At 56.3% G+C, this 27195-nt stretch overlaps 1 protein-coding gene across 1 annotated transcript in view; it reads left to right on the forward strand.

Annotated features, from left to right (window-relative positions):
* ACE (angiotensin I converting enzyme) overlaps window positions 1-27195 on the forward strand; it is a 58789-nt gene that overhangs the window by 21371 nt on the left and 10223 nt on the right. The window contains exons 3-16 of the mRNA XM_084615924.1: window positions 2997-3090; window positions 4176-4319; window positions 5396-5587; window positions 7469-7566; window positions 9820-9992; window positions 11548-11771; window positions 14461-14605; window positions 16140-16238; window positions 17428-17550; window positions 19419-19630; window positions 20236-20372; window positions 20700-20858; window positions 23991-24078; window positions 24755-24898. Of these exons, the coding sequence (XP_084472050.1) occupies window positions 2997-3090; window positions 4176-4319; window positions 5396-5587; window positions 7469-7566; window positions 9820-9992; window positions 11548-11771; window positions 14461-14605; window positions 16140-16238; window positions 17428-17550; window positions 19419-19630; window positions 20236-20372; window positions 20700-20858; window positions 23991-24078; window positions 24755-24898 (2032 nt within the window). The remainder of the gene's footprint in view (window positions 1-2996; window positions 3091-4175; window positions 4320-5395; window positions 5588-7468; window positions 7567-9819; window positions 9993-11547; window positions 11772-14460; window positions 14606-16139; window positions 16239-17427; window positions 17551-19418; window positions 19631-20235; window positions 20373-20699; window positions 20859-23990; window positions 24079-24754; window positions 24899-27195) is intronic.

Genomic DNA, 27195 nt, shown 5'->3' on the forward strand with positions numbered 1-27195 from the left:
CCGGGGCACCACCTCCACCTAACCCTGTGCAAGTTTAACCAGACTCATTCTGTCTGTGCCAACCAGTGCCCATCAGCACCCCTTCCTCCCAGCAAAGCAAACCTCACCGTGGAGCATCAAAGCTCCATGCAGCTGAATAGGAGGCAGACAGGGGTGGCGTATGGGGCTTGTCAGGTAGGAATTGGGAGGGCCTCTGTCCAACAGCTTGTGTTGTCATTTAATCAGGTGCAAAGTGCTACCAAAGCCGAAGTCTGCACCCACTGGGACTGGTGAGAACATTACACACTCACTCTGGGCATAGTGAGTGAGCATTTCACACTTGCAAAATGACCCCTTCTTAAATGCTCTGCAGTGTGCTGCTGCTGTAACGCCATGCTGTGCCTCCTCCCCAGAGACAGTCGCATTTGGGTGATGGCCAAAGATGTTTTTCTCTGCAAGAGGGGCAACATTTTCCCAAAAGCTCAGGGCCTGCTTCTCAAGGGCTCCGTGCCCACGATGGGTGCCAGGCTAATAGGAGAGCTCAATGTGTGCCCGGTGAGCTGGATTCTTTGGAAAATCTGCCCACTTGGTTAGGTGCCTAACTGGGAGCTGAACTCTCCCAAGGAACCTGGGTCTGGTTTGCGAAGGGCATTGGGAAGCTCCGGGATGAAATACCACGTAGAAGTGTAAGCTGTGCCACTGGGACCCCACATGCTGGTGCTAGACCCACAGCCATACTCCATCACTAGGCCAGGCTTCCTGCGAGCAGTGTCGGAAGTGTCTCCCTCCCGCCGGGAGAAGCCTGAGCCTTTGCCACTCTTAGCTGCTAGAACAGAAGCAGCAAGTTTTGAAATCTCCTTCCTGACGATTAGCTGTATTTATTCCTTCCCAGCTGGTAAGGCTTGGAGTGAATGCGAATACCTTCCTTCTCCAGAAGAAAGGCTTCCCACCCAGCCCCCTCCCGCCTTCAGCAGTGCGAGTTCAGCCAGAGGAAGGGACAACGCTGTGGAGTTTCCTCTCCCAGAGATTGTTGTTGCGTTCAGGATGCAGGAAATGCCCTGTTGCTATTGTCCTGCTGCTGGCAGTGAGCGTAACCAGTGCAACTGTCGACCCAAACTTTGATCTTCCCTCGTAACTAAACTGAGCCAGCCGCAGCAATAGAGGGAAAGGACATTATAAGCAGCGGCACCCGAGGGTATCTGAAGAGCTACTCCTTCTTTTAAAAGGGCTTTCGGTGAGTGTATTCTCCCAGAGCCTGCCTTTCCTCCCAAAGCGCTATATCAGTGAGAATCATTTTACCCACCACTGCAATGCAGCCCCTTCTGAGGTGCAATGTGGCAGCTGTTTAAAAGCTGATGCCACATAGCAATTTAGGACAAGAAGCGCGAATGACCATTCCATTGAAAGCTTAAGGGGACTATTAGGGAGCAGGATGTGATTTCCCAAACTGCAATTTGGCCGGAACAATGGGGCTAACAATTCTACTTATCTGAAAACCATTGGGGGATCTTTAGTGGTCACAAGTGGTCAGGGCCTCAGGCCCCCATCTCATCATCCAAGCCACACTTTCAGCAGCCTCAAGAATGCCCCTCTGGCTTCACAGAAAGAGCACCAGCAGAGCCTAGAGGCCTCAGCCAGGATCAGGGTCCCATCCTTGTGCTGCGTACTGCATACCCGCATCATGAGAGTCAGTCCCTGCTGCAACGAGCCAACCACCTAAATAGACAGGAAGGGAAACAACTTGCTGGAGGTCACACAGCCAGCCAGTGGCAGAACCAGGAATAGAGACCAACTCTCCTAACTCAGCATCCTATCCAGCCGGACCTCCTGCTGGCTGAATACAATTCCAGGAGCACTTTGCGGGCTTCCTGGTCAACCCGAGGAACTGTATTCTCTGGAGATCTGAATGCTGCCGAAGTCAGTCCTATGGGGTGGAAGGGTAGGTGGGTCCCTGGCCCCTGGCTATGTGGGCTATGTTAGGAAGCTCCCAGCCTACAAAATGGTTCCCTGATCAAAAAGAGACCTAGACCGTGAGTGAGGCAGCTTTACGTGGCATAAGGCGAGGTGGCCACGCTGGGACGTAGGTGGATGGCAGGGGTGGATCGGCAGGGTGCTGCAGATCAGGCTGGTAAAGATGGGGAGTGGGTGTGAAAACTGGCAGAGAACTCGGGTGTCTTAGCAAAGAGCTGTGCGCAGGGGTGGGGGTGTAGAGCAGGACTGGAATAGCAGGGGGTGCAGGTCGAGCTGGGGGTGTACTGGCAGAGTGATGAATAGCAGGGTTGCTCTAGGTCAGGATCGAGTGGTATCGGTAGATTGTGGGGCGGGAAGGGAGCCTTTGCACAGCATCTGTCGGCCCTCTGCCAGCCACATTATTTGTCTGGCCCTGGGGATGGGCGTCCCTTGTTTTCGATAGATCCCATATGAGCCTGCCATGGTCTCGCTAAGGCTGCAGATTGTGTGTGGCAGGAGGGCTGACTCACGAAGCCAGGATCACTGACGGTGCTCGTTACACCGCATCACCATTCCTCACCTTGGGTCGCTGAGCCGTCTTTGGGAGATGCATGGCCTGGCTCCGTCTAACCAGTCAGATCGGCTCCCCTGTTTGCCCCTTATTTTAATGAGCAACTAACAATGCACTCCCACAGAAAAGCACCCTCCACCTTCATGAATTTACAGCCCCCCTTCTGCCAAGCCACATGCTCCCATACACTCCCCCCCAAACCATATGCAGGCCCAGCCTTCTTCCTCCACACACATTAAACTGCACAAGCCCAACGGCACACACAGCCACCCCCACCTGCATTCCCATTCACCCTCACAAGCTCACACACAAAATGACATGCACACAGAACCACGTACCAAAGTGACAGGAGCCTCAGAGGTGCTGCCAGTCCATAGGCAGGGTTTCCTCCGTTCTCTCCCTGTGCCTGAACTCTGACTGTAGTGCCCATGTGCTGAAGGAAGCCCTGATTCCACGTTCTTCAACCCCTAACATCTGCTTTTGCCTCCTCCCCCAGTACAACACCATCCTGAGCGAGATGGACAATATCTATTCCACTGCCAAGGTGTGTCCTCCAAACCAGACCACCAACTGCTGGGCTTTGGAGCCAGGTACGGTGCCTTCCCGTCCCAGCTGGGTGGGAGCCCTGAGCCCAATGACTCGTACTCCGTCGCTTTCTGAACTTCGAAGCTCCTTGCTCAGGAGGTGGGCCTGAGCCTGCAAGGTGCTGAGCGCCCTCAGCCTCTGCCGGAGACAATGGGAGCCGAGCGTGATCAGCACCGTCCAGATTTGGGCCCCTTCTCGAGGAGGCAAGAAAGCAGCCCAAAGCCTCTGGCTTGCTCAGTAGCCCCGATCCTAGTGGCACTAAAGTCCCTGGGAGTTTGGTCACTGACATCAGTGGAATTTGGAAGCTCTAAGCCAGTGTTGGTGGTTGAGGGGAAGGAAATCAGACTCCTCGGTTCAGCTGGGCAGGGAGGAATCCTCTCCCCTTCCCTGCAATATTGCACAAACGGCCGGGTATGTGATGGGCCTGTCGACACTTTCTCTGAAGTCTCAGGCGCTGACCACTCACCACAGGCAGGTGACAGGGTGAGGGGGTCCAGTGGCAGGCAGCTCCGACACGAGAGAGTCCTCCATGCCCCAAACCCAGGGTTGCCAGCTCCAGCTCAGGGGGGACTGGAAGGCGACACTGAACTGGAGATGGGACAAGGGCAGGAGAAAAGGGGTGTTAGGCTGCTCCTGGCGGGCGTTAGAGCCGACAAGCCTTCCTGCATCACAACCTCTGCTCCCTCCGGAGCCACACAATCCTGCTCCAGTTTCAGATGTCCAGCGCCCCGGAGAAGGGGGGGTGCTGTTTGGATCTGGGGTGTTTGTTCAGCATGTTACAGGCACCGGGGCTGCAGACACCCCACCATTCCCGTGGCTTTGGCCCATTGTGAAGCCAGGGCACTGTCTGGCACCCCGATGTTTGTGAGCGTTTGGCTCCAAGCTCAGGCCCGTCTCTGCTTGATCCGCGAGCGATAGAGAACCTGATGGGGGTTCACACCCCTCCCTCTGCCCCAGCCTGTGTCCGTGCAGCTGGGGATCTGCGCAGCCCTAGGAAATTGGGGAGACCTATTGTGGGTGGAAAGAAACTCCCCCTGCATGCCGCGAAAGCTGGCGTGACTCTGTCGTGTTTTTCTCTTTCATGCCTCAGAGATAACCAACACCATGGCCAACTCCCGCAGCTACAAGGAGCTGCTCTATGCCTGGGAGGGCTGGCACAGCTCAGCTGGAAACCCCCTGAGGCCCAAGTACGAGGAGTTTGTGACGCTGAGCAATGAGGCCTACAGGATGGACGGTGAGACATTGAGTCCGGTCTCCTGCTATTGCAGGCATCTCTGTCACCAAGCAGGGGGTGGGGGACGGGGGAGCCTCACAAACCAGCCCCAAGCTCAGAAACACCTGATGAAGGACAATCGCTCCTCCTGGGGTCAGGAGCACTGTTCCCTCTAAGCTGTGCGCATTTGCGTGCGCACACAGATCCTAAACCCCGTGCACACGACAAAACAATGCACGCACAACAATTTGCACAGAAGAAATTTTTTGCGCACACGGCCTGTCAAACATTAGAGGGAACCTTGGTCAGGAGGCATGTCTGCCCCACGCCCACGGCACAGCATTGCATGAGGAGTGCATTCAAGGAGTTAGTCGCCTCTTGCCCGGGTGTAAATGAGGAGCCGATGGAACCCCGCTGGTGGAAGTGAGAGGAAAGTCGAGCCCTGCAAGTTCTGCACCTTCTCGTGCCACATCTGATGCTGGGCAACGCAGGAGACAGGATGCCAGCCTTGACGGCCATGGGTCCATTTCAGCATGGCAGCCCCTGTGCACTGGGGGCAGTAGCTGGGCCTCAGTTTCCTCATTGCTGGTGCATTCTTGCTCAGCTACACATCAGTAGGGTTCCCACAGTGAAATGTAAGTGAGATCAGACTTTGGCCCACAGCGCAAGGTCCCTGGGTCTGGCCAAGCTCTGCTCGGAGCAGGGCCTGAGAGTGTGCAACAAAGGAAACCTCGGGGCTGCTCTAGCCTGGGCCTAGCAGAGTTCTGGACATGCCCCCTTTCCTCTGACCACACCCCCTTTCCTCTGGCCACGCCCCTGATCAGTAAGGCCTGGAGAATGAGCGGGGATGTCGTGCTGGCTCTGTACCAGCTGGGGATTCCCCCCTGTCCCCAGCTGGCAGCTCACCTGGAGGAGCAGGCGTCCCTACCCACTGGGCACAGGGCCTCTCTCAGCCTTTCATGCATCCCTCCAGCAGGCATCCTTGCTCCCCCAGGGATGATTTTGTGCAGAAAGGCAAGGAGGGGCGGTCCCCGAACTGCTGTCCCTGCCAAGACGCTGGAGTTCACTGCTGTTGGCCCTGTGCTCTCTGTTGCCAGGTTTCAAGGATACTGGCGCTTACTGGCGCTCCTGGTACGACTCGCCCACTTTTGAGGACGATCTGGAGGAACTCTACCACCAGCTGGAGCCCCTCTACCTGAACCTCCACGCCTTTGTCAGGAGGAAGCTGTACGAACACTACGGCCCCAAGTACATCAACCTCCAGGGCCCCATCCCTGCTCATTTACTGGGTAAGTGGGCATAAGGCAGGGCCTGTGCCCGCTGGGAAGGGACGCCCGCCTCTCCCACTCCTGGGTGCGAAGGCAGTAGCTGCCTCAGGAGGATGGGGTGCCCATGCAGATCTGGCAGCAGTGCAAGCTGACGTGTGCTAAGGAAATTGAGGGAGGTGGGGGGAATGGACATGAGGTCAGCAACAGGGAGGGGGAATTGTGGAGCGTTTGGGTAGCAGTGGGAGGCTGGATTCGGGGCAGGCAGCTGCAGCCCTATGTGCCCAGCTCTGGATACCACATGTGCAAGGAACGCTGTACTCCGGGGGGAGTTGTTGGCAGCCGGGATCGAACCCAGGGCCTCTGAATCTAAAGACACAAGCCTCCCCTGCCTGATCTAAACAATCAAGCTCTGCCTGTGTCCCAGCTGCCCCCAGAGCAGGACAGCGCACCCTGCCGAGGGGGTTACATACACGCCCTGCACACGGTCCACACCAGCTCCTTCCCTGCCCCAGCAGAGCTCGGGAGATGCTGGGCGTAGCAGGGGCCGCTCTGCACTGAGCTCCCCATCAACGCAGAATGAGGCCCAAGGGCTCCTGTGGGATTGATGGGCCCCCATCACACGTGGGGCTGTGGCAGATCCTACACACTGAGGTTCTGCCTTGGCATTAAAGATCTCCAGGGCACTTTCTCTAAGAGAGGAGACTTCCCAGCGCCTGCCACTTCTGCGTGCTCTTGAGCTGCCATCCTCGACTCCAGCGGTGGCTGCATTTCCACAGTGCTGCCTGCCCAGGGTTTGCAGAGTGCTTTGAGCCGTAACGTGTTCTCAGATTAGCCCATCACTGCGTGACGCTCACTCATGCTGGTGGCCCCTGACAATCAGGCCATGTGAGCAGCACAGCTGCTCGAGCTGGAAGCATATTGTTCTCAGTCTGTTATCAGCCCAGAGCAGCTGCTCAAGGCAGTTCCAGATCTCCCCAAAGGGAGGAAAACAGCAGAGGGAACAACCCAAACAAACCCCAGGATCAGGTCTGACCAGTCAGCGCTGGGAGGAATTCCCAGATATTTATCCCTGCAACAGATTCCTCCATGCACCCGTGCGCGCTAATTACATGGCTTTGAAGTTGAATTTATGCCAGGCGATTGATTGGCGGGGGTTGGGGGGGAGCACGAGGGAATGGGAAATGCTTGGAGCCAAGCTCTGTGCACGAGGTTGCATAGACTGTCACGAACCACCCTGCATGCAGTAGCTATGGCAGGGCACCACAGCGCCTTCCCAAGGGCTGGCAAATGGTTAGGAAATCAGATAGTTGCAAAGATCCTGGTAGAGGGCATCTGATCCCACCCCACCGCCATGGCCCCATCTCCTCCCTCACCTGCTGGCATCAGTAACTCGCACTTCCGTAGTGCCCATCATCCGAAGAGCTTCCCGCACTTTTCCCAGCCCCGTCGCCAGGCAAGCGTCCTCCCTGCTGTACAGAGGTGTGAAAAGGAGTCACGGAGCCGGGCAGTGATTTGCCTGGGGATCACCCAATGAGTCAATGGCGGGGCAGGCAACGGAGCCTGGGAGTGCTCTGACTGTTGGACAGCGCTTCCTCTTATTGCAGCTAGAGACAAGGAAAGGAGACCTCTCCGTGTCTCCAGCTCCAAAAGGTGCTGAAACGAGGGAGGAAAGTCAAGGAGCCGTCACATACCTTCTCCCAGACGAGCCCCTGCTGTGCTCCAAAGCTCCCTTTCTCCAGGGATGCTCCAGTAGGCTTGTAGGTGGCCATCTGTCCTGCTCCTTGGAGGAAAGTGTGCTGATGGGCCCTGAGCTCTCTGCTACGTCTAGAGGCAGCCAGAGGTGGTTCACAGGAACAGCTGCCTGCTGTAGCAAACCCCTGAGCTGTGCTGTTCTCTCTCCAGGCAACATGTGGGCCCAGCAGTGGAACAATATCTATGATATGATGGTCCCCTTCCCGGGCAAACCCAACCTGGACGTCACCAGCGCCATGGTGGAGCAAGTAAGAACCTGGTGGCCATTCGCTGCGGGTGTTTAGCCTCTTGCCTCGAAGCCTAACATAGGGCTTGAGTGCTGGGGATTGTGGGTAGAGGCAGGTAAATCACCCCGCAAGAGACGAGGACGCCTGCCTGCTGCCCATGGGGCGGTTTGCAGAGCGCTGCCCGTAGCGATGAGCCGCGTCGCTCCTGGAGGGGCCGTGCTGAGCCTGGCATGTTTTACCCCATAGAACATCTCTCATCCAAACTGCATCCCCCTCACCGCCTGGCCGGAGGCATAGGAGGAGACACTCTGAGGCCAGAAGGGACCACAGTGGTCACCTCATCTGACTGCCTGCACAGCACAGGCCAGGGGACTTCCCTGCATTGGTTCCTGCTTGAACGAGAGCAGATCTTTTAGTAAAACATCCAGCTTGGATATTCAAATTCCCAGTGATGCGGGGTGCAGGGCTCATGGGAGTGATCTTAGCACCATCAGCCCAAGGCCAACAGCAGAGGGAGAAAGAGAGGGGGGGCTTCCCTTCTGTGGTCACTGCTCCCAGGGGAAACTCACGACCGCAAACCATTTTCAAGTGGCAACAGCCTCCAGGTCTGAGCCCAGGGCGAAACTAATTTTCTGGGGAAGGGCTGATAAAAAGGCTGCCAACTTGGACAAATCTGCTTTGACCGCCCTTCCAGAATCTCTTAGGCAAGATCCAGTGAAGGAACGTTACTCGGTGCGCACAGCGAGGGAACAGAATGGGTCCAATTCCTCCTGGGTGCAGCAGCTGTGTTGCAGTCCAGGAGACTGGACCCCGGGAGGAATTTGACCCAAGAAAGAGAAAAAAGCGAGGGAAGGGCTGAGAGGAAATGGAAAAGGGAGGGAAGACGGGGAAGGTAAGCAGCAGGGTGTGAGTGAGAGATTTCTTCTTGGGCAGACAGAGAGACTCCTGGCAGCTGGACCCACTGAGCCTTGCTGGTGTCCCAAAGGAAAGCTCCAGGGTCCCCAGCTTGCATCACCATGGGCCACTCACATGCTCTCAGCCCAGTCGGGAGCAGTTAATGGGAGATTCTTCTGCACGGCTTGTGTCTCCGGCTCCCCGGGGAACCTCTGGCTCTGCTCAACCTCTGGCTCTGCCACAGGCCCTGCCCCTGCCCCACCCCTTCCCACCCCATCCCCTGAGCCTGCCATGCCCTCGCTCCTCCCTCCTCCCCCTGAGAGCCTCCTGCACGCCATGAAACAGCTGATGGGGAGGGAAGAGGAGGCGCTGATCGGCGGGGCTGCTGGTGGGTGGGAGGTGCTGGGAGTGGGGGGAGCTGATGGGGGGCTGCTGACGTATTACTGTGGCTCTTTGGCGATGTAGATTGGTAAATTCTCGCTCCTTCTCAGGCTCAGATTGGCCACCCCAGGGGTAGAGGGTTAACAATCCACCCAGTGGGCCTGATTTGTCAATGCCCTGCACGTCCTGTCATCATTTGCACCAGTGTGGGGGGAAAAACCACCAGTCCGGTTTGCACTAATGCAAATGGCTGCCCGAGGCTCCGGGCTGCAGGGAGAGGAGCCTGATTTGTTTAGTGTCCTGCTGCTGGCATCCTCTTAGCTACCAGCATCTCTCGGGCTGCCCTGCCTTGGTGTATCTCAGCAGCCTCACGCAGGTATTGCGCCTCCCTTAAGAGCCATCTCTCAGAGCGGGGGGCATAGGCGCAGACTCTGTGGGTGCTCCATCCACTGGCAGCCAAGCTCCCCTCAACCCCTGCCCCACCTCCTTCTCCTCCCCTGAGCGCGCCTCCACCTACCCTCCAGTGTTTCCCGCCCGGCCGCTGCCAAACAGCTGTTTGGCAGCATTAGCAAGCTCCGGGAGGGAGGGGGAGGAGCGGGAACATGGCACGCTCAGGGGAGGAGGCAGGGAAGAGGCAGGGCCGGGGCGGGGATTTGGGGAAGGAGTTGGAATGGGGGCGGGGCAGGGGCATGGCCTCATTGAAGGGGTGGGGGTGGGGGTCGAGCACCCACGGGAAAGAGGGGAGGTCGGCGCCTATGGTGGGGGGGGCACTGGTGGGGTAGCGCAGGGGAGCTGCCCCACTGTATCTCTCCTGGGGATCGGCAGAACGCCCTGTTCTCCAGGGCTGTGAACCTGGCCCCCTTCGCCACTCCTTGGGAGAAGACCTGACCCTCCCACGGCTGAGGCTTGCGCTGCATGACTGGCCCGGGAGCGTCCCGGCCCCAGGCGGCCTCCTCCTGGCTCGTGTAACGATGGCTTCCCTCGGCTCTGCTTGTCCAGAACTGGAACGCTACGCACATGTTCCGGGTCTCCGAGGAGTTCTTCACCTCGCTGGGGCTGCTGGGGATGCCGCCGGAGTTCTGGGAGAAGTCCATGCTGGAGAAGCCGGCGGACGGGCGGGAGGTGGTGTGCCACGCCTCCGCCTGGGACTTCTACAACCGCAAGGACTTCAGGTGTGTGGGGGCGGGAGGCCAGGCCCCACTGGAGAGAGAGGCTGGGGAGCCTCTTGACTCCACGCACAGCCTGGGGACGAGGGCCACGAGAGCGCTGCAAGGAATCTGGCGGGTGGGAGGGAGCTGAGTGTGCCACCTGCCAGGGGACACGTCCCTTTACCTCAGTTTCCCAGCCCAGCCCCACCTCTGCTTTCTTCCTAGCAGCTCCTGAGATAGGAGTTAGGCCTGGTCAACACATACTGGCATAGCTATGTCGGTCAGGAGCATGAGCCCCCCCGCCCGCACCTTTTAGCCATGTAACTATGCCGGCAGCCCCCCAAAGGTGACCTCCCTGCACCTCCTAGCCACGTAACCATGCCAGAAACCCCCCAGTGTGACCCCCTCCTGCACCTCTTAGCCACAGAACCATGCCAGCAGAAACTGCCCCCCCCACATCTCCTAGCCACAGAACCATGCCAGCAGAAACTGCCCCCCCACATCTCCTAGCCACATAACCATGCCGGCAAGCCCCCGAGGGTGACACATCCCCCCCACGCCTCCTAGCCATGTAACCATGCCAGCAGAAACTGCCCCCCCATCTCCTAGCCACATAACCATGCCGGCAAGCCCCCGAGGGTGACACATCCCCCCCACACCTCCTAGCCATGTAACCATGCCAGCAGAAACTGCCCCCCCCACATCTCCTAGCCACAGAACCATGCCAGCAAGCCCCCGAGGGTGACACATCCCCCCCACGCCTCCTAGCCATGTAACCATGCCAGCAGAAACTGCCCCCCCCACATCTCCTAGCCACATAACCATGCTGGCAAGCCCCCGAGGGTGACACATCCCCCCCACGCCTCCTAGCCATGTAACCATGCCAGCAGAAACCGCCACCCACCCCCCCCACATCTCCTAGCCACAGAACCATGCCGGCAAGCTCCCGAGGGTGACACATCCCCCCCACACCTCCTAGCCATGTAACCATGCCAGCAGAAACCGCCACCCACCCCCCCCCCACATCTCCTAGCCACATAACCATGCTGGCAAGCCCCCGAGGGTGACACATCCCCCCCACGCCTCCTAGCCATGTAACCATGCCAGCAACCCTCCCCCCGCCCTCAGTAGAGATGCAGCAATGTGGGGTGGGGGGGGTTCTCTCTGCATAGCTAACGTGTTCCCATCCCGGCAGAACTCCTTCTCCCATCCGGCTTAGCAGCCCATGTTCTCCCCTCTCCACCGACACCACCTGCCGGAGTCCCCCTTTGCACTGACCCTCGCCAGCACCCTAGGGTCTCTTCTGTGCTGCTGTGAGCATCCGTTACTGGGGGGAGCAAGGAGGGAGCAATAGGAGGGTGTTCTCCATCCCCCCAGTGTTCCCAGCAGGGGTGGGGGGTTGTGCGGGCTGCTGACTGTCCCTGCCCCACGGAGTATGTTGCTTCCCACCTGCCAGGGGCTAGCAGGCTCCCTCCCTCCCTCCCGGGGCTGTGTGTATCCCAGCAGGGGGAGCAGGCAGGTCAAGCCCTCCTCAGTGCAAAGGGCGCGTGTGGACAGGACTCTGCCCCTCGCCCTGCAGGATCAAGCAGTGCACCACAGTCACCATGGAGCAGCTCTTCACGGTGCACCACGAGATGGGGCACGTCGAGTATTACCTGCAGTACAAGGACCAGCCGGTCACCTTCCGCAGCGGGGCCAACCCTGGCTTCCACGAGGCCATCGGCGACGTCATGAGCCTGTCGGTCTCCACCCCCGGGCATCTCCAGAAGCTTGGGCTCCTCAGCCAAGTCACCCAGGATGCAGGTACCAGCGGGGACATGCCCCCAAGGCACCGGGAACCAGATACCTCCTCTGGACAGGGGGTGGGGTGGGTAGGGGGCTGCAGCATGAGCTGAGATCTGCAGGGAGGAAAGCGCCAGGGCCCTGGTATGGCTGCTCTGAACCAGGGCACCTTCCACACACTCTCCCCTGCCTCCGGCATGCAAGTTGCTAACTCTGCCATTCATGCCCAAGTGTGTCTTTAGGCTGGAGTGGTTTGGGCTCCCCACTGTCATCACACCCCCAGCTGCCCAGTCCCTCCAGCTCTTGTGTTGCACGTTGGCTGGTCCAGGAGAGCATCTGAGTCCAGAGTTAGCTCTGAGGGGATTTTCTGAGTGCTTCTAGCCATCGTCACTCCTTGCCTGGGGGCTGCTCTCCATGCTGGTGCAGCTCATACATCCCAGACTGGTGCATTTATTTTTACTCACACCTAGCACTTGTGGGGCATTCTTAAATCGAGAGATCTCAGAGCACTTCCCAAAGGGCGTGAGTATCATTATCACTGTTTGACGAATGGAGAAACTAAGGAACAGCGAGGTTAAGTGACGTGATCAGGGTTATATGGCACGTCTGTGGCAGAGCTTGGACAAGACCCTGGCAGTTGTGGCTTACAGGCCCTTCGTGCTAACCTCCCATGGCAGCACCTGAAAGTAATGGCCCTAGGTCCTCAGCTGCTGTAAAATTGGCCTAACTCCATTGACTTCAGTGGAGCTATACCAGCTTACACCAGATGAGGCTCTGGACCCAGGTGTCCAGAGACGCGGGCAGCGGAGAGGGGCCATGAGTCTAAGGAACCCAGCCAGCATCCTCCTGACCAACAGCAGGGCAGTTGTTCACTTCCCCTTCCAAAGAATGAACCTTCCCCCGTCCCGCAATCCTGCTCCAGCCAAAGACCTGTTTGGGCTGAGATTTGGGGCTCGCCTGGTTCTGAAGCCATGGGCACTTGCCCACCCTGCAGCCCTGGGAACTGCTCGCTGAGGGGCAGGCTCCTTTAAATAACCCAGCCAAAGGCTGCACCGGCAGGTCCAGGCTTTTCGGTGAGGCGAGTGTCTTTGTGGGGCGGAGGAGAAGTGCGTGAGCTAATGTGATGACGGGAAGCCGCAGCAAAGGTCACCTGCAATTAGCTTCTTCTGATGAGAGCGGACGATTTGCCACTCAGGGGGAGGGTAGCCGGGGCTACACGGGTGGCTGCTGCGGCTGATCCTATTGCTAGGCTGGGATCTCCGAGGCTAGCACCCACCCTGTGCACTGGGTCAGCAAGGGGAGCAAGGCGTCAAACGCTGGGACCCAGGAAGCTCTTACTCAGGGAAAACTGACCCTGGGCCTGAGCCCGCTGGCTCCCTGGGGGTTGTGGGTGCTCAGCACTTCTCGGGTTCAGGCCCATGAACGTCAATGGACATTTTGCCTGAGCAAAAACAGAATAGGGACTTGTGGATTATTTGTCCTTAAGATTTGAATGACCACGGGTCCGAGTCTGATCTCGCTTATTCGGATGCAAAGCAAGAGTCATCACGCGGCCGGAAGAGCCTTGGGAGTTTCAAACCAGTGCAAGTGCAGAGGTTTTGAAAGGGGCCTCAAACTAGCCTCCAGCTTTGGAGTGTAATTGCATGGATCCGATTGCAGGAGCAGGCTGGTGCCCAGACACCGAGATGCCATTGTCTTCACCCCTGAAGGACTCCCACGGCAACACCCCTGGGTGCTGAATCGCAGGCTGGCTTGGGAACCGGGGCTCTGTGCCTCGTTTGCTTTGAAGCAAACCCTTCTCCCTGCCAACAGAACAGAGCTCCCCTTGCAGAGCTGTTCCTGGTTTCTTTCTGGAATCTGGATCTTGCAGCCAAGCAAGCCTATTTCCAAGGAGAAGTCAGCTCTCTGGGCTGGGTTTCATGCTCAGTGAATTCCTCTTAGGCCCGGGCCAGCTGTCTGAGTGAAAGTGACTAGTTTCTGCTGGAGAAAGGCAAGGCTGGAAAGGCTCTGTCCTGGAGCTGGGCTTTAACCGGCCCACGTGTTGAGCCAGATGGCACCAGGTTGAGCCAAACGCATTTTGGAAACTGCTGCTGCAAGCCAGCGGCTGCTTCGCAGGGGACAAAGTGTTCTTGGGATCGTATTTATGCTGATGATTATGAATCCGGTCTGGAGCCCTGTCAGCGCACCTCCATCCTGGCCTGAAACGTCGGGACAAAAATCGTTTCGGGTCGAACAAACTTTTATTTTGAAGGGGTTGGGGAAAAAATCAAATAAAATGGACGTAAAATTTGAAACCAAAAGTCGTTTTGACTGGAAAAAGCAGCGTTTTTCGGTTTTCTCTTTTTCCGGCTGAAACAATTTGGCAGATTTGGCGTGAATTGCCACAATGCTTTGGGGGACCCGACAATGCGTTGGGTGTTTTCGTTGGGGAAAAAATAAAAGTTTTGTCAAAAAAATATCACCCCATTCTAGTCAGGAGAGCCGGGGAGGAGCGTCTAGTGAGGTGACTGCTGAAGGAAAGGGGCACATTGTGTCACAATGCCATTTTAGCTTGCCCCCGCAGACCTTCCTGCTCCTCTGGCCAACTAAGGAAGCTGCCTGGGCACAATTCCCACTGCAGGGGTCCGGGGGCTCTTTCCAGGAAGCCTGGACTAATGTCTGCATCCCCCCAGGTCCCTTCCCTGCTTCACTCCGGCTCTGTTTCTTGCAGAGAGTGACATCAACTACTTGCTGAAAATGGCCTTGGAGAAGATTGCCTTTCTCCCCTTCGGTTACCTCATCGACCAGTGGCGCTGGAATGTCTTCAGTGGCCGCACCCCCCCTAGCCGCTACAACTATGACTGGTGGTATCTGAGGTAAAGGGCACGCTGGTGTGAATGCACACACACATGTGGTTGATGAACATGTGTGTGCATGCGTGTTTCTTCCCACACAGGTGTGTGTGGGTGTGCACCTGTGCGCCCATGGGTGTGAGCATAAGTGAACATGCATGTGTGAAGCGTGAATAGTTTTGTGCTGTTTCTGGTTTGAAAGATGCACCGTGCAAACAGATGGTGATTGCTTGTGAGTTGACCGGATTAGTTCACCCTCGGCCCCAGCATGGGCTGAAATGAATAGAGACAGTGTAGTTGCAATTTTACCCTTGAGAATGGGCTGGGACAAATGTGGCTGGAGAAAAGAAGAAACTGACCCAAATGTCAGTCCCGAACCTTTCATTGATGTGGCTAGGTCAGGTGCCTTTGGGCAGCCATTGTGGCCACCTTTGCACTCGTGCATCCTGGTTGGGATCGGAAGGGGAGGAACCTTGTGACCAACGGGGAATACCAGAAATCTAACAAGAGAACATGTTCTTAGCTTTGGGACCAGGCCAATACTCTGGTAAATGAATGGATGGATGGATAGGTATGTATGTGGGTGGGTGGATGGGTGGGTGTATATGTGGGTAGGTGGGTGAATGGATAGGTATGTATGTGGGTGAGTAGGTGGATAGATAGATGGGTATGTGGGTGGGTGGATGGATACGTGTATATGTGGATAGATGGATGGGTATGTTTGTGCGAAGATGGATGGGTGTGTTGGTGAGTGGATGGATGGGTATGTGGGTGGGTGGATAGGTGGGGGAGTGTATATGTGGATAGATGGATGGGCATGTGGGTGGGTGGGTGGATGGATGGATGAGTAGGTGGGTGGGTGTATATGTGGATAGATAGATGGGTATGTGGGCGGGTGGATGGATACGTGTATATGTGGATAGATGGATGGGTATGTTTGTGCGAAGATGGATGGGTGTGTTGGTGAGTGGATGGATGGGTATGTGGGTGGGTGGATGGGTGGGGGAGTGTATATGTGGATAGATGGATGGGCATGTGGGTGGGTGGGTGGATGGATGGAAGAGTATGTGGATGGATGGACAGGTGTATATGTGGATAGATGGACGGGTGGATGGGTGGATATGTGGATAGATGTATGGGTATGTTTGTGCGAAGATAGATTCATGGATGGATATGTGGGTGAGTGGGTGTCTGGATGGATGGGGGGGTGTATATGTGGATAGATGGATGGGTATGTGGGTGGGTGGATGGATGGATGGATGGATGGATGGATGGATGGGTATATATGTGGATGGATGGATAGATGAATATGTGAGTGGTGCATGGGTGTATATGTGGACAGAGGGACGGATGTTTGGGGGGTGGATGGATAGAAATATCTGAAATTAAGCCCCAGACACGTTCAGGGCTGTTCATCACTATAGCTTCCCCTCTTCCTTCTTCTTGTTTCCTCTTTACTATGCACACACCGGGGGGGGGGGAGGGGCTCATGTGTCCGATTCTTTCAGGCCCCTGCTAATGCCGTTCATTTTGTCCCCCCAACCCCTTTGTTTTACAGAACTAAATATCAGGGCATCTGTCCTCCCATTGCAAGGAACGAAACCAACTTTGACCCTGGTGCAAAGTATCACATCCCTGGCAACACCCCCTACATCAGGTACTTCGTGACTTGCTTCTCGGACCACTGGCATGTGCGGGTGCGCTGGGCCAATCCACCAGCCTGAATTTGACGAGGCTGCACTCTAGTCCTTTGTGGCACGTTTATCTGTATCACAAAAGCCACAGGAAGTGGCTGCAGCTTGCTGTGTGGATCAGGCAGCGTCCTCCAGACCCGCAGCGAGGGGCACCTACAGGTCATACCTATCTGTCTCTCCGGCTGGGAGTTCTGTAGGCCAGGATAGTGGCCCACTGGCAAAGCTGCGTGGGACCCTGCACTGGAATAATAAGGGGTGAACTATGCCATGTACTAGCTAAGCTGATGCGTGGCAGGGCCCCAGTGAGCCTTAAAATTAGTGACAGTTCCTGGAGACTCTCATATACAGCCTGGGTAACCTAAAGTTATTCGATGCTATTGCCCCTGATACTCACAATGTTTGTAATGGCACAACACATAGAATCACCATCGGCAGAGCAGTGTGGGGAGCCCAGGTTTGCAATGACAGGGGGTGCTGTGGGTCAGGACTGGGGTACAGCACAGTGTGGGGAACCCAGCTCTGCAGCGTCAGGAGACCAGAGTACAGGGCAGTGACGGTGAAATGTACACAGTGCTTCTGTCTGATCCCAGTGCTGTCTCTCGTCTCCTCCCCTTTGTCAGCACAAAAACCCCTGGTCGGACTCTGAAACAGCCTAATCGCACCAGTCACCATCGGGGCCCTTTATTGTTCAGGGCCTAGAATGATTCCAAAGATGTGAAGAATGTAAATGGCAGGAGGCAAAAGTACTGGGGCTGGTCTCTCTCCCCCATTCCCATGCAGCCAGTTTAAAACAAACGAAAGGAAGTATTTCTTCACACAACGCAGTCAACCTGTGGAACTCCTTGCCAGAGGATGTTGTGAAGGCCAAGACTATAACAGGGTTCAAAAAAGAACTAGATAAATTCATGGGGGATAGGTCCATCAATGGCTATTAGCCAGGATGGACAGGAATGGTGGCCCTAGCCTCTGTTTGCCAGAAGCTGGGAATGGGCAACAGTGGATGGATCACTCGATGATGACCTGTTCTGTTCATTCCCTCTGGGGCACCTGGCACTGGCCACTGTTGGAAGACAGGATACTGGGCTAGATGGACCTTTGGTCTGACCCAGTATGGCCGTTCTTATGTTATTATGGCACTTGCTTTCTTCACAGGTATTTTGTGAGCTTTATTCTGCAGTTCCAGTTTCACAAGGCCCTGTGCCAAGCTGCCAATCACACCGGCCCCTTGCACACCTGTGACATCTACACATCTAAAGAGGCAGGAGCAAAACTCGGGTGAGAGCCGAGGGAGGTTTTGGGAAAGAAGGGGGTGAGCTGCTCAGCCCGGAGCCCCAACCCTAGCAGGGTGGTTAGAAAGGACCACAAGAGGTCACAAAAGGCATGGCGGGCGGGGTGTCTTCATTCTCCACTAGCCTCTCTCATTGGTTCCCTCTGAAGCATCTGGCACTGGCCACTGTCAGAAGACATGAGATTGGGCTAGAGGGACCGTTGGTCTGAGCCAGAATGGCTGTTCTTATGGGATCAGTGCATCGGTTCATCTGGGGGATATATGATGGCCTTGCTCCCTACAGGCTGGAGGTCCAGGAGGCTGTCAGTCCCTACACTAGGACTAGCTGGAGATTAGCCTTTAGCTCAAGTGGTAGTGTGGCTGTTTTAAACGCCTGAATCCCTGTTCAAGTCCCAGCTAAGGGCACGTTCTCCATACAGGGATGGGTGCCCTCTGTGAAAGTGGCAGGGATGTGTGTAAAGACTTTACTTTCTGCAAAGTCAGCACTAATGTAAGTTGATGCAACTCCAGGCCTGAACGAAGCCCAAAAACAGAAGGTCCAGCTGTCCAATTTTTAAAGACACCTAAGTGATTTAGGGGCCTGGGTGTCATTTTCCAAAGTGACTTAAGCACATGGTGAGAAGAGATGCTCCTCTGAGCCTGGGGTGGCCAGTTGATCCCCTGAAGCCTGAGAATCGATTGCCCATAACACTGGCTGCAGTGACTCAGGACAGACTGTTAGGAAGCCGGGCACAAACCCCAAACTGACTGTGAGTTCTACACTTAAAGCTCATCAACCAATTACCAAGTGTGAACTCCTCAGGCACTAATAACAACATATGCATGGAGTCACAGACAGTCCCCTTCGACACCCCCACCCACCTCACCACCCAGGTGAAGATACTTTTGTGACAGATGGTCCCTTATGCCAAGAATCACAGCAATATTCAGGTTAGTCTCAGTCTCAAAGGACCAGTCACTTACCCCAGGTCAATTGCACCTTAGCTCTCACACTAAAGACAACACTTGTAGCCAATATTATAATAAACTATATAAAGATTTATTAAGTTGGAAAAGGAAATTAGAGAGTTATTTACAAGGTTAAAGCAGGTAAATATATATAAACAAATCAGTTACAATCAAGTTTCAAAAGGTAATAGAAGTTCTATAATCAGCAAGCTGTATATGTCCTTTAGAGCTAACCCAGGGTAAGCAGCTGGGAAACTCTTGCTTATGTCTAGAAAACCCTTGCGCCCCAGCATCCAAGCAGCATAGAGATACCAGGTTCCTTTTGTTTTGGGTTTTTATCCCCTTCCTGCCATGTGCTCTGAGCTGCGAACTCAGCTGATCAGAGGAATCCACTTACAGGACTCATCTTCATGGGAAGGAGGACAGAACAATGAAGTATTTTGTCCTCTTTAATGTCCCACAATAGTTTGTCTGGTGTCAATGGACTTTTCCTGTTGGGGAGGACGTAACACATTGTGTTGATGATCAGCACTTCACAGTAATTAATGTCTCTCTCCTGTCTGGAGAGTTACACAGTCACAGAGGCTCACAATACAACTGCTCAAATATTACACTAGGGGGTACAAATGCTATCAGTGAGATTAATGCATGCAGCAACTCACAAGCATTCTAGACACATTTTTATCATTCTAATACCTATTTTAATAACACTAACACACAGGTGAGGCAGACTTATTCCAGCTCTGTGTGTGTCAGCGTTCAATTGAGACATGGGGACTTTGGCATGAGCTGGCACCTGCTCTCCCAGCATCACACCCGTCTCTTGATGTGCAAAACTATACATGCTTTGCTTGACATGTCCATCTCATTGTCTCTTGCTGGCATTTGCTTTCCCGGTTCTCTGCAGTGAGGTGTTGAAAGCTGGCTCTTCCAAGCCCTGGCAAGAGATCCTCTTCAATATGACTGGCATGGAGAAGATGGACGCTGGGGCCCTCCTGGAGTACTTCAGCCCTGTGACAGCGTGGCTTCAGAATCAGAACAACAAAAGGAACGAAACACTGGGCTGGCCGGACTTCGAGTGGCGCCCGCCTGTCCCTGAGGGCTACCCTGATGGCATCGGTAAATCCTCAGCGCTGGGTCCAGGGGTGTTGGGAGGTGTCCCCAGATGGACAGAGCATGGCATTGCTACTCTGAATACACGTGGGAGGTGGGCAATGTCTCTGCTAGAGCGTGGTGAGATGGGCTAGTCCGAAATAGCACCGTGCTCCGGCTGGGCTCCGGATAGCATCACACAGTCATGTGCTTCGTGGGGCACTGCACCTTCCTTTGAAACATGCGCCATTGGCTGGACACCTGATCCACAACGAGATAGGCCAAGGGTCTCTTCTGTTAGAGTAATTCCTGCTCTCCCGATGTAACAGATCATCCATGAGGTAGCATTCTGGGCTGCATTCTGATTGGCTGACCGGTACGGTCTAGACTGCTGGGCTCAGCCTGGCTACTCCTGTCCAAATGAACAAAGGCAGATGCCTCACTAGCGTCGACCTGCTACTCTTCTGTTGGCTTCTCCTGTCACGTCCCTCTAAGGGGGCAGGAAGTGGTGCCCGCTCAGATGCGTGGAGAGCCTGTGGCACTGGATTCATGGTTTCTCCAAGGAGGTTCTGCTCACACAAGGGGAAGAGCTCATTTTCCTACTTTATCCATTGGATTTTCCCCACTTCTAGATAAAGTAGCGGACGAAGCACAAGCCAAAGACTTCTTGGGGGAGTACAACAGCACGGCCGAAGTGGTGTGGAACGCCTACAGCGAGGCGTCCTGGGCTTACAACACCAACATCACGGACTACAACAAGCAGGTCATGGTATGAGACCGGGCTGCAGGCCACAGAGTGTGACGCTGAGCAGAGGCAGGCAGGTTGTCCCCAAAGTCCATTGCAGACAAGCACAGAAAACCGGGGCAGCTCCTGCTGCTGCCAGGGGGTAGCCAAAGAGTAGCATTCATACGCTGGGAGGTGCCTTTCTCCCGTCATCCCTAAATGAGTTGGGCCTCATTTGTAGATTAGACCTAGACCTAGGTCTCTGGCCAGCCCGCAGTGAGAGCATGCCATAGCTGCCAGTATTCTTAGCGGGGGCTGCGTCTCATCACCCCAATCAGATGATTCCTTTCCTGTCCCCCCTTGGTCCTGCAGCTGGAGAAGAACCTGGAGATGTCAGCCCACACCCTGAAGCACGGCATGCAGGCCCGGCAGTTCGACTACTCTGACTTCCAGGACCAGAGCGTCAAGCGCATCCTGAAGAAACTGAGCGACATTGAGAGGGCCGCCCTGCCTGACCTGGAGCTGAAGGAGGTGAGAGGAGGGGGAGGCAGGGTGTTCTGTGGCAGCACCCAGAAGGCCCCGCTTAACATGGAGTGGATTGCGGCCTCCCACGTCTTCCATGCGGAGCTGAGACAGCATGCTGGGCGCTTCCCAAGCAGAGAAGGCCCAATCCCTGCCCCACGGGGTTCACCAAGCAAAGACTTCGTGTCCCAGCATGCAGCGCGGCTTGGCTCTTCAGATGCAGCGGGAGTATTGCATGCTGGGGTCTGTAATCTCCTATGAAAGGCGAGGGCAGCTGTGGGCTGCTTTGCATAACTCTGTGTTGCCCTTAGCTGGAGGGCTGCACCTGGGCCGGCACTGATCCTGGAAATGGAGAAGGACGAGATGCAGTACAGGGCTGATCCCAGGTTCCTGGTGGGTGAGTTACGAGTAGGTCTGGGAGATCCAGTTAGATAAAAGTAACAGGCCCGAAATTCCACCCAAAAGGGGAGCCGAACTCCTGTGTTTTTCATGATCTGGCCAGAGTACCCCAAAGTGTGCCTTCATGCGCCCTCCTTCCCTGCCCATCCGCCTCCTCCTGTCTCATCCGGCAGCACAGTCCAAGCGCAGCCCCCGCCGTTGCCACAACATCACATGAGGATGGGATGGTGGGTTCCCAGCAGGCTTGGGCAGGAGGCCCGACGCCCCCTTTAAAACACGGATTATTCCCAACCACAATAAAGAGAGTTTACTGAGCAGGTCAGAAATGCGTCCGCCCGACTCCCAGATACTCCAGTGTGACAAGCCCATTTTAAAAGAGACCCTTTGTGTTCTGTGCTATTGGGGCAGACCAAGGGGCAGGGGTGGGTGTGGGGGTGTGTGTACACCACTGCCCTCTCCTGGATGGAATCAGTACACTGATTAACCCCCCCCTCCACCCTCACCCCCGATACACAACAAATGAAATCGGTGTTTATTGGAAAGAGTTACTTGTATCTAAGGGCTTGTCTACACGGAGTTGTAATGCACACTGGGGGGAGGGGGGTGAATTCTAAAGTGCAGTAATGTGTTGTACGTTAATTGGTCCATGTAGACGAGTGGTCACCGATCGTGATCGACTGGTCGAACCTGGCGACTCTCCCAGTCGATTGCCATCTCTGGTGGTGTAGCGGGGCTGCCGCTAAGGCAGGGTCCTTGCCTGCCACGGCCCCACGCCACTCCCAGAAGTGGCCAGTGCGGCCCCGTGGTGGGGGAAGGGGTCTCGGTGCCAGCAGAGAGGGGCAGCATGTTGGCCCCTTCCAGGAGCGGTGTAGGGCCAGGGCAGGCAGGAAGCCTGCCTTAGCCTCACTATGCTGCCAACCAGGGGCTGCCTGCGGTAAGTGCCGCCAGGCAGGAGGCTGCACCCCAACCCCCTGACCCAGCCCTGACCCCCCTCCCAGAGCCAGCTCCCCATACCCCCTCCTGCACCCCAAGCCCCAGCCCTGACCGTCCTCCCAAGCCAGCACCGTGAGCCCCCTCATGTACCCCAACCCCCTGCCCCAGCCCTGACCTCCCTCCCAGAGCCAGCACCTCATGCCCCCTCCTGCACCCCAAATCCCCTCCTGCACCCCAAGCCCCTGCCAACACCCCACATGCCCTCCTGCACCTCAGCCTGGAGCCCCCTCCCACACTGCGAACCCCTTGGCCCCAGGGTGAGGGTGGGGGAGAGCAAGCGGGGGGATGGAGTGAGTGGAGTGGGGCCTCGGGGAAGGGGCAGGGTAGATCCTGGGTTACCCTTAAATTCAAAAATTGATCTTGGGTGTAAAAAGGTTGGAGAACACTGATGTATACCCTGCTAGTGCGCCATGAAGGTTCCTGAGTGCACTTCAACACAATGCTGTTTGAAAAAATACTATGTTCAAGTACACAAGGGACCATGACAAAGCGATTACCCTTACGGAAGTATAGGCTGGAATGAGTCATGTAGCTCATGAATCATTCCAGTCTATACAAAGAGAAAGTCCTGAAACTCCCCTGATTTTTGGACAGCTGCATAAAACTCAAAAATTGCTAAAAATACCTCCCCCAATGAAATTAATAAATCCCCCAAAGCAGAAGCGCTAGTCATGGGCCCTGCTCCTCCTAACAACTCTTGGAGATTCTCCTTTAGTTCCATGTGGTGGGGTCTGTGTCCTAGGGGGAGGCTGAGTTCTGACCCTTGTCATGAAGCCCAGCCGGGAAGGTCTGAGGCCATGGATTTGGTACAGTGTCTGAGCTGGCCAGCTGATTAGTAATTAGGTCTGATCAACATTTTTCAATCAAAACTGTTTTTTTGACAGAAAAGTGTTTTTTCAACTTAATTGCTTTGCAGAAAGGATCTGCTTTCCATGGGAAAAAAATGATTTCTTTTGTTCAAAAACTGAATGTGTGAGAGTCAAAATATTTCAATGTGGACATGCTGCCATGGACCCTTGTTGGAGTTGGAGTTTGGTTGCCTCGCGCCCCCGTTCTTGTTTATTGTTTGGATTCCGCAATTGGACTCAATTTCCCATGATGCACTGCCTCCCATCCCCAGACCCTGGTGCATCATGGGAGATGTAGTCTGACACAGGAGCTCAGCCTATACAGAGAACGAGGGCATGAGGCGACTGACCTATGGCTCATTTTTCAACGGTTCTATTAGTACAGTTATGCCAGGCGTGGACTGCCACCATTAAACCACTTGGCTTCCCATGTTCTCTCTCTCGTTGAAAGAGACAGAGAGTGTTTGTGTGTGAGGGCAGGGAGGAGTATCAGCTAGTGCCCCGAGCACGGTAGCGGGACTCAGGATTCCCAGGCTCCAGCCTCCCTCCTTGTCACAGGAGAGACAAAACTCCCACTGAGGTAAATGAGGGAGATTTGCATCCTGTGGGTTGAAGATTCAGGCCCCTGGGACTTCCACTGGCTCATAGATTGAGCTTGGGGAAGTCTCGTCTCTCTGTGCCTCCATTTCCCCCCGCCACACACGTGCCCTGTGAAACGTGGATATTCATTCCCTACCTTCCCGGCAGTGGTGAGGCTGAATTCATTCATCTCTGTAAAGTGTTTTGAGATCTCTGGATGGAAGGGCCAGAGAAGGGTGGCTGGAGACAGGGAATGCTGTTGGATTGTCTCTGAGTGAAGAGCAATAAACAGGCATCTAAGTGGATACAATTTCTTTTTCAGTACAACAACATCCTCTCGGACATGGAGACCACATACAGCATAGCCAAGGTCTGCAAGGGACAGGACAAGTGCTATCCATTGGATCCTGGTAAGAGGTAGCAAGGACTCCAGGGAATGGGAGGCGCCCACTATCACCGCCCAGCACCTGAAGTTCTTTGAAGGTGCTCCAGAAATTAAAGCTAGGATCTCCATATGTGTGTGCAGCAAACTGGGAGGAAAGTGTGTGACGGTTCCCAAATGCCCGGGGAATTCCAATCGTGTCTGATCTCAGCTGCGATGGCTACAACCCAACGGAGCCCAGTATCAAATCTGGTCTAGTATCAGTGTGTTAGCAAACCCTACTTGATTGCTCTGGATGAGTTTCCACTACAGAGCATGTGAAATATAGAGGACTGGTTACATTCATATGGACAACAGAGAAAACTGTGACCAGCAAGGGTTCTCTCAGGAGGGCTTTGGGAGAGGGTGACTTAGAGGGAAAAGCAGAGTTCGAATGATGGCAGGGAGCAGCGGTCCCGTGGGGTGAGTCTAGCGGGGAGTGGGAGACGATCCCGCCAGGTGAGCTCATGGGGACGTTTGCAGTAGAGTCGAGGAGGGGAGCCTGGGAAGGTGAAGGAGGACTGGGCAATGGGAACCGTTCTGTGGTGGCTGGTCTACGGGTAGAAGAGGCTGTGGCTGGGGATGTGGGGTCAGCCGGGAACTCCAGCGGTGCCCAGGTTCTGCGATGTTACGAGGCACACCATGGTCATTTCCTCTCTTTGTAGACCTCACCGACATCCTAGCCAAGTCGCGGGATTATGACGAGCTCCTCTTCTCCTGGAAGGGCTGGCGGGACGCCTCCGGGAAGGAGATCAAAAGCAAATACAAGAGATATGTGGAGCTGAGCAACAAGGCAGCCAGGCTTAATGGTCAGCTTCCTGCTGTGGAGGTGCCTTCCCAAAGGGAGAGGGTCCACCACTCCCTAACGACACAGCCTGCTCCCGTCCCCACCCCACTGCGCTCCTGTCCCCACCCCCTGTGCCCGTCCCACCACACTCCTATCCCTGCCCCCAGTGCACTCCCATCCCTGCCCCACTGTGCTCCTGTCCCCACTCCTATCTCTGCCCCACTGCGCTCCCATCCCGCCCCTCTATAGCCTCTCTGTGCTCCCATGTCTACCCCACTGCACTCCCATCCCCTCCCCTATCCCTGCCCCACTGCACTCCCGTCCCCACCCCCTGTGCCCGTCCCACCACACTCCTGTCCCTGCCCCCAGTGCACTCCCATCCCTGCCCCACTGTGCTCCTGTCCCCACTCCTATCCCTGCCCCCAGTGCACTCCCATCCCTGCCCCACTGTGCTCCTGTCCCCACTCCTGTCCCTGCCCCCACTGCGCTCCCATCCCGCCCCTCTATAGCCTCCTCTCTGCGCTCCCATGTCTACCCCACTGCACTCCCATCCCCTCCCCTATCCCTGCCCCACTGCACTCCCGTCCCCACCCCCTGTGCCCGTCCCACCACACTCCTATCCCTGCCCCCAGTGCACTCCCATCCCTGCCCCACTGTGCTCCTGTCCCCACTCCTATCTCTGCCCCACTGCGCTCCCATCCCGCCCCTCTATAGCCTCTCTGTGCTCCCATGTCTACCCCACTGCACTCCCATCCCCTCCCCTATCCCTGCCCCACTGCACTCCCGTCCCCACCCCCTGTGCCCGTCCCACCACACTCCTGTCCCTGCCCCCAGTGCACTCCCATCCCTGCCCCACTGTGCTCCTGTCCCCACTCCTATCCCTGCCCCCAGTGCACTCCCATCCCTGCCCCACTGTGCTCCTGTCCCCACTCCTGTCCCTGCCCCCACTGCGCTCCCATCCCGCCCCTCTATAGCCTCCTCTCTGCGCTCCCATGTCTACCCCACTGCACTCCCATCCCCTCCCCTATCCCTGCCCCACTGCACTCCCGTCCCCACCCCCTGTGCCCGTCCCACCACACTCCTATCCCTGCCCCCAGTGCACTCCCATCCCTGCCCCACTGTGCTCCTGTCCCCACTCCTATCTCTGCCCCACTGCGCTCCCATCCCGCCCCTCTATAGCCTCCTCTCTGCGCTCCCATGTCTACCCCACTGCACTCCCATCCCCTCCCCTATCCCTGCCCCACTGCACTCCCGTCCCCACCCCCTGTGCCCGTCCCACCACACTCCTGTCCCTGCCCCCAGTGCACTCCCATCCCTGCCCCACTGTGCTCCTGTCCCCACTCCTATCCCTGCCCCCACTGCGTTCCCATCCCGCCCCTCTATAGCCTCCTCTCTGCGCTCCCATGTCTGCCCCACTGCACTCCCATCCCCTCCCCTATCCCTGCCCCACTGCACTCCCGTCCCCACCCCCTGTGCCCGTCCCACCACACTCCTATCCCTGCCCCCAGTGCACTCCCATCCCTGCCCCACTGTGCTCCTGTCCCCACTCCTATCTCTGCCCCACTGCGCTCCCATCCCGCCCCTCTATAGCCTCCTCTCTGCACTCCCATGTCTACCCCACTGCACTCCCATCCCCTCCCCTATCCCTGCCCCACTGCACTCCCATCCCCACCCCTTGTGCCCGTCCCACCACACTCCTGTCCCTGCCCCAATGTATCCCCATCCCTGCCCCACTCAGCTCCCATCCCCACTGCACTGTGCTCCTGACCCATCCCCTATCTCCGCCCCACTACACTTCCATCCCCACCCCTCTATAGCCGCCCCACTGCACTCCAATCCCCACCCCCTGTGCCCGTCCCACCACACTCCTATCCCTGCCCCCAGTGCACTCCCATCCCTGCCCCACTGTGCTCCTGTCCCCACTCCTATCTCTGTCCCACTGCGCTCCCATCCCGCCCCTCTATAGCCTCCTCTCTGCGCTCCCATGTCTACCCCACTGCACTCCCATCCCCTCCCCTATCCCTGCCCCACTGCACTTCCGTCCCCACCCCCTGTGCCCATCCCACCACACTCCCCATCCCTGCCCCAATGCATCCCCATCCCTGCACCACTCAGCTCCCATCCCCACTGCACTGTGCTCCTGACCCATCCCCTATCTCCGTCCCACTACACTTCCATCCCCTCTATAGCCGCCCCACTGCACTCCCGTCCCCATCCCCTGTGCCTGTCCCACCACACCCCCCTCCCTGCCCCACTCTGCTCCCATGCCTACCCCAATTCGCTCCCGTCCCCGCCCCTCTATAGCCGCCCCACTGCGCT

Source organism: Lepidochelys olivacea, assembly GCF_965140295.1.
Source record: "Lepidochelys olivacea isolate rLepOli2 genome assembly, chromosome: 27".
NCBI classification, from domain to species: domain Eukaryota; kingdom Metazoa; phylum Chordata; order Testudines; family Cheloniidae; genus Lepidochelys; species Lepidochelys olivacea.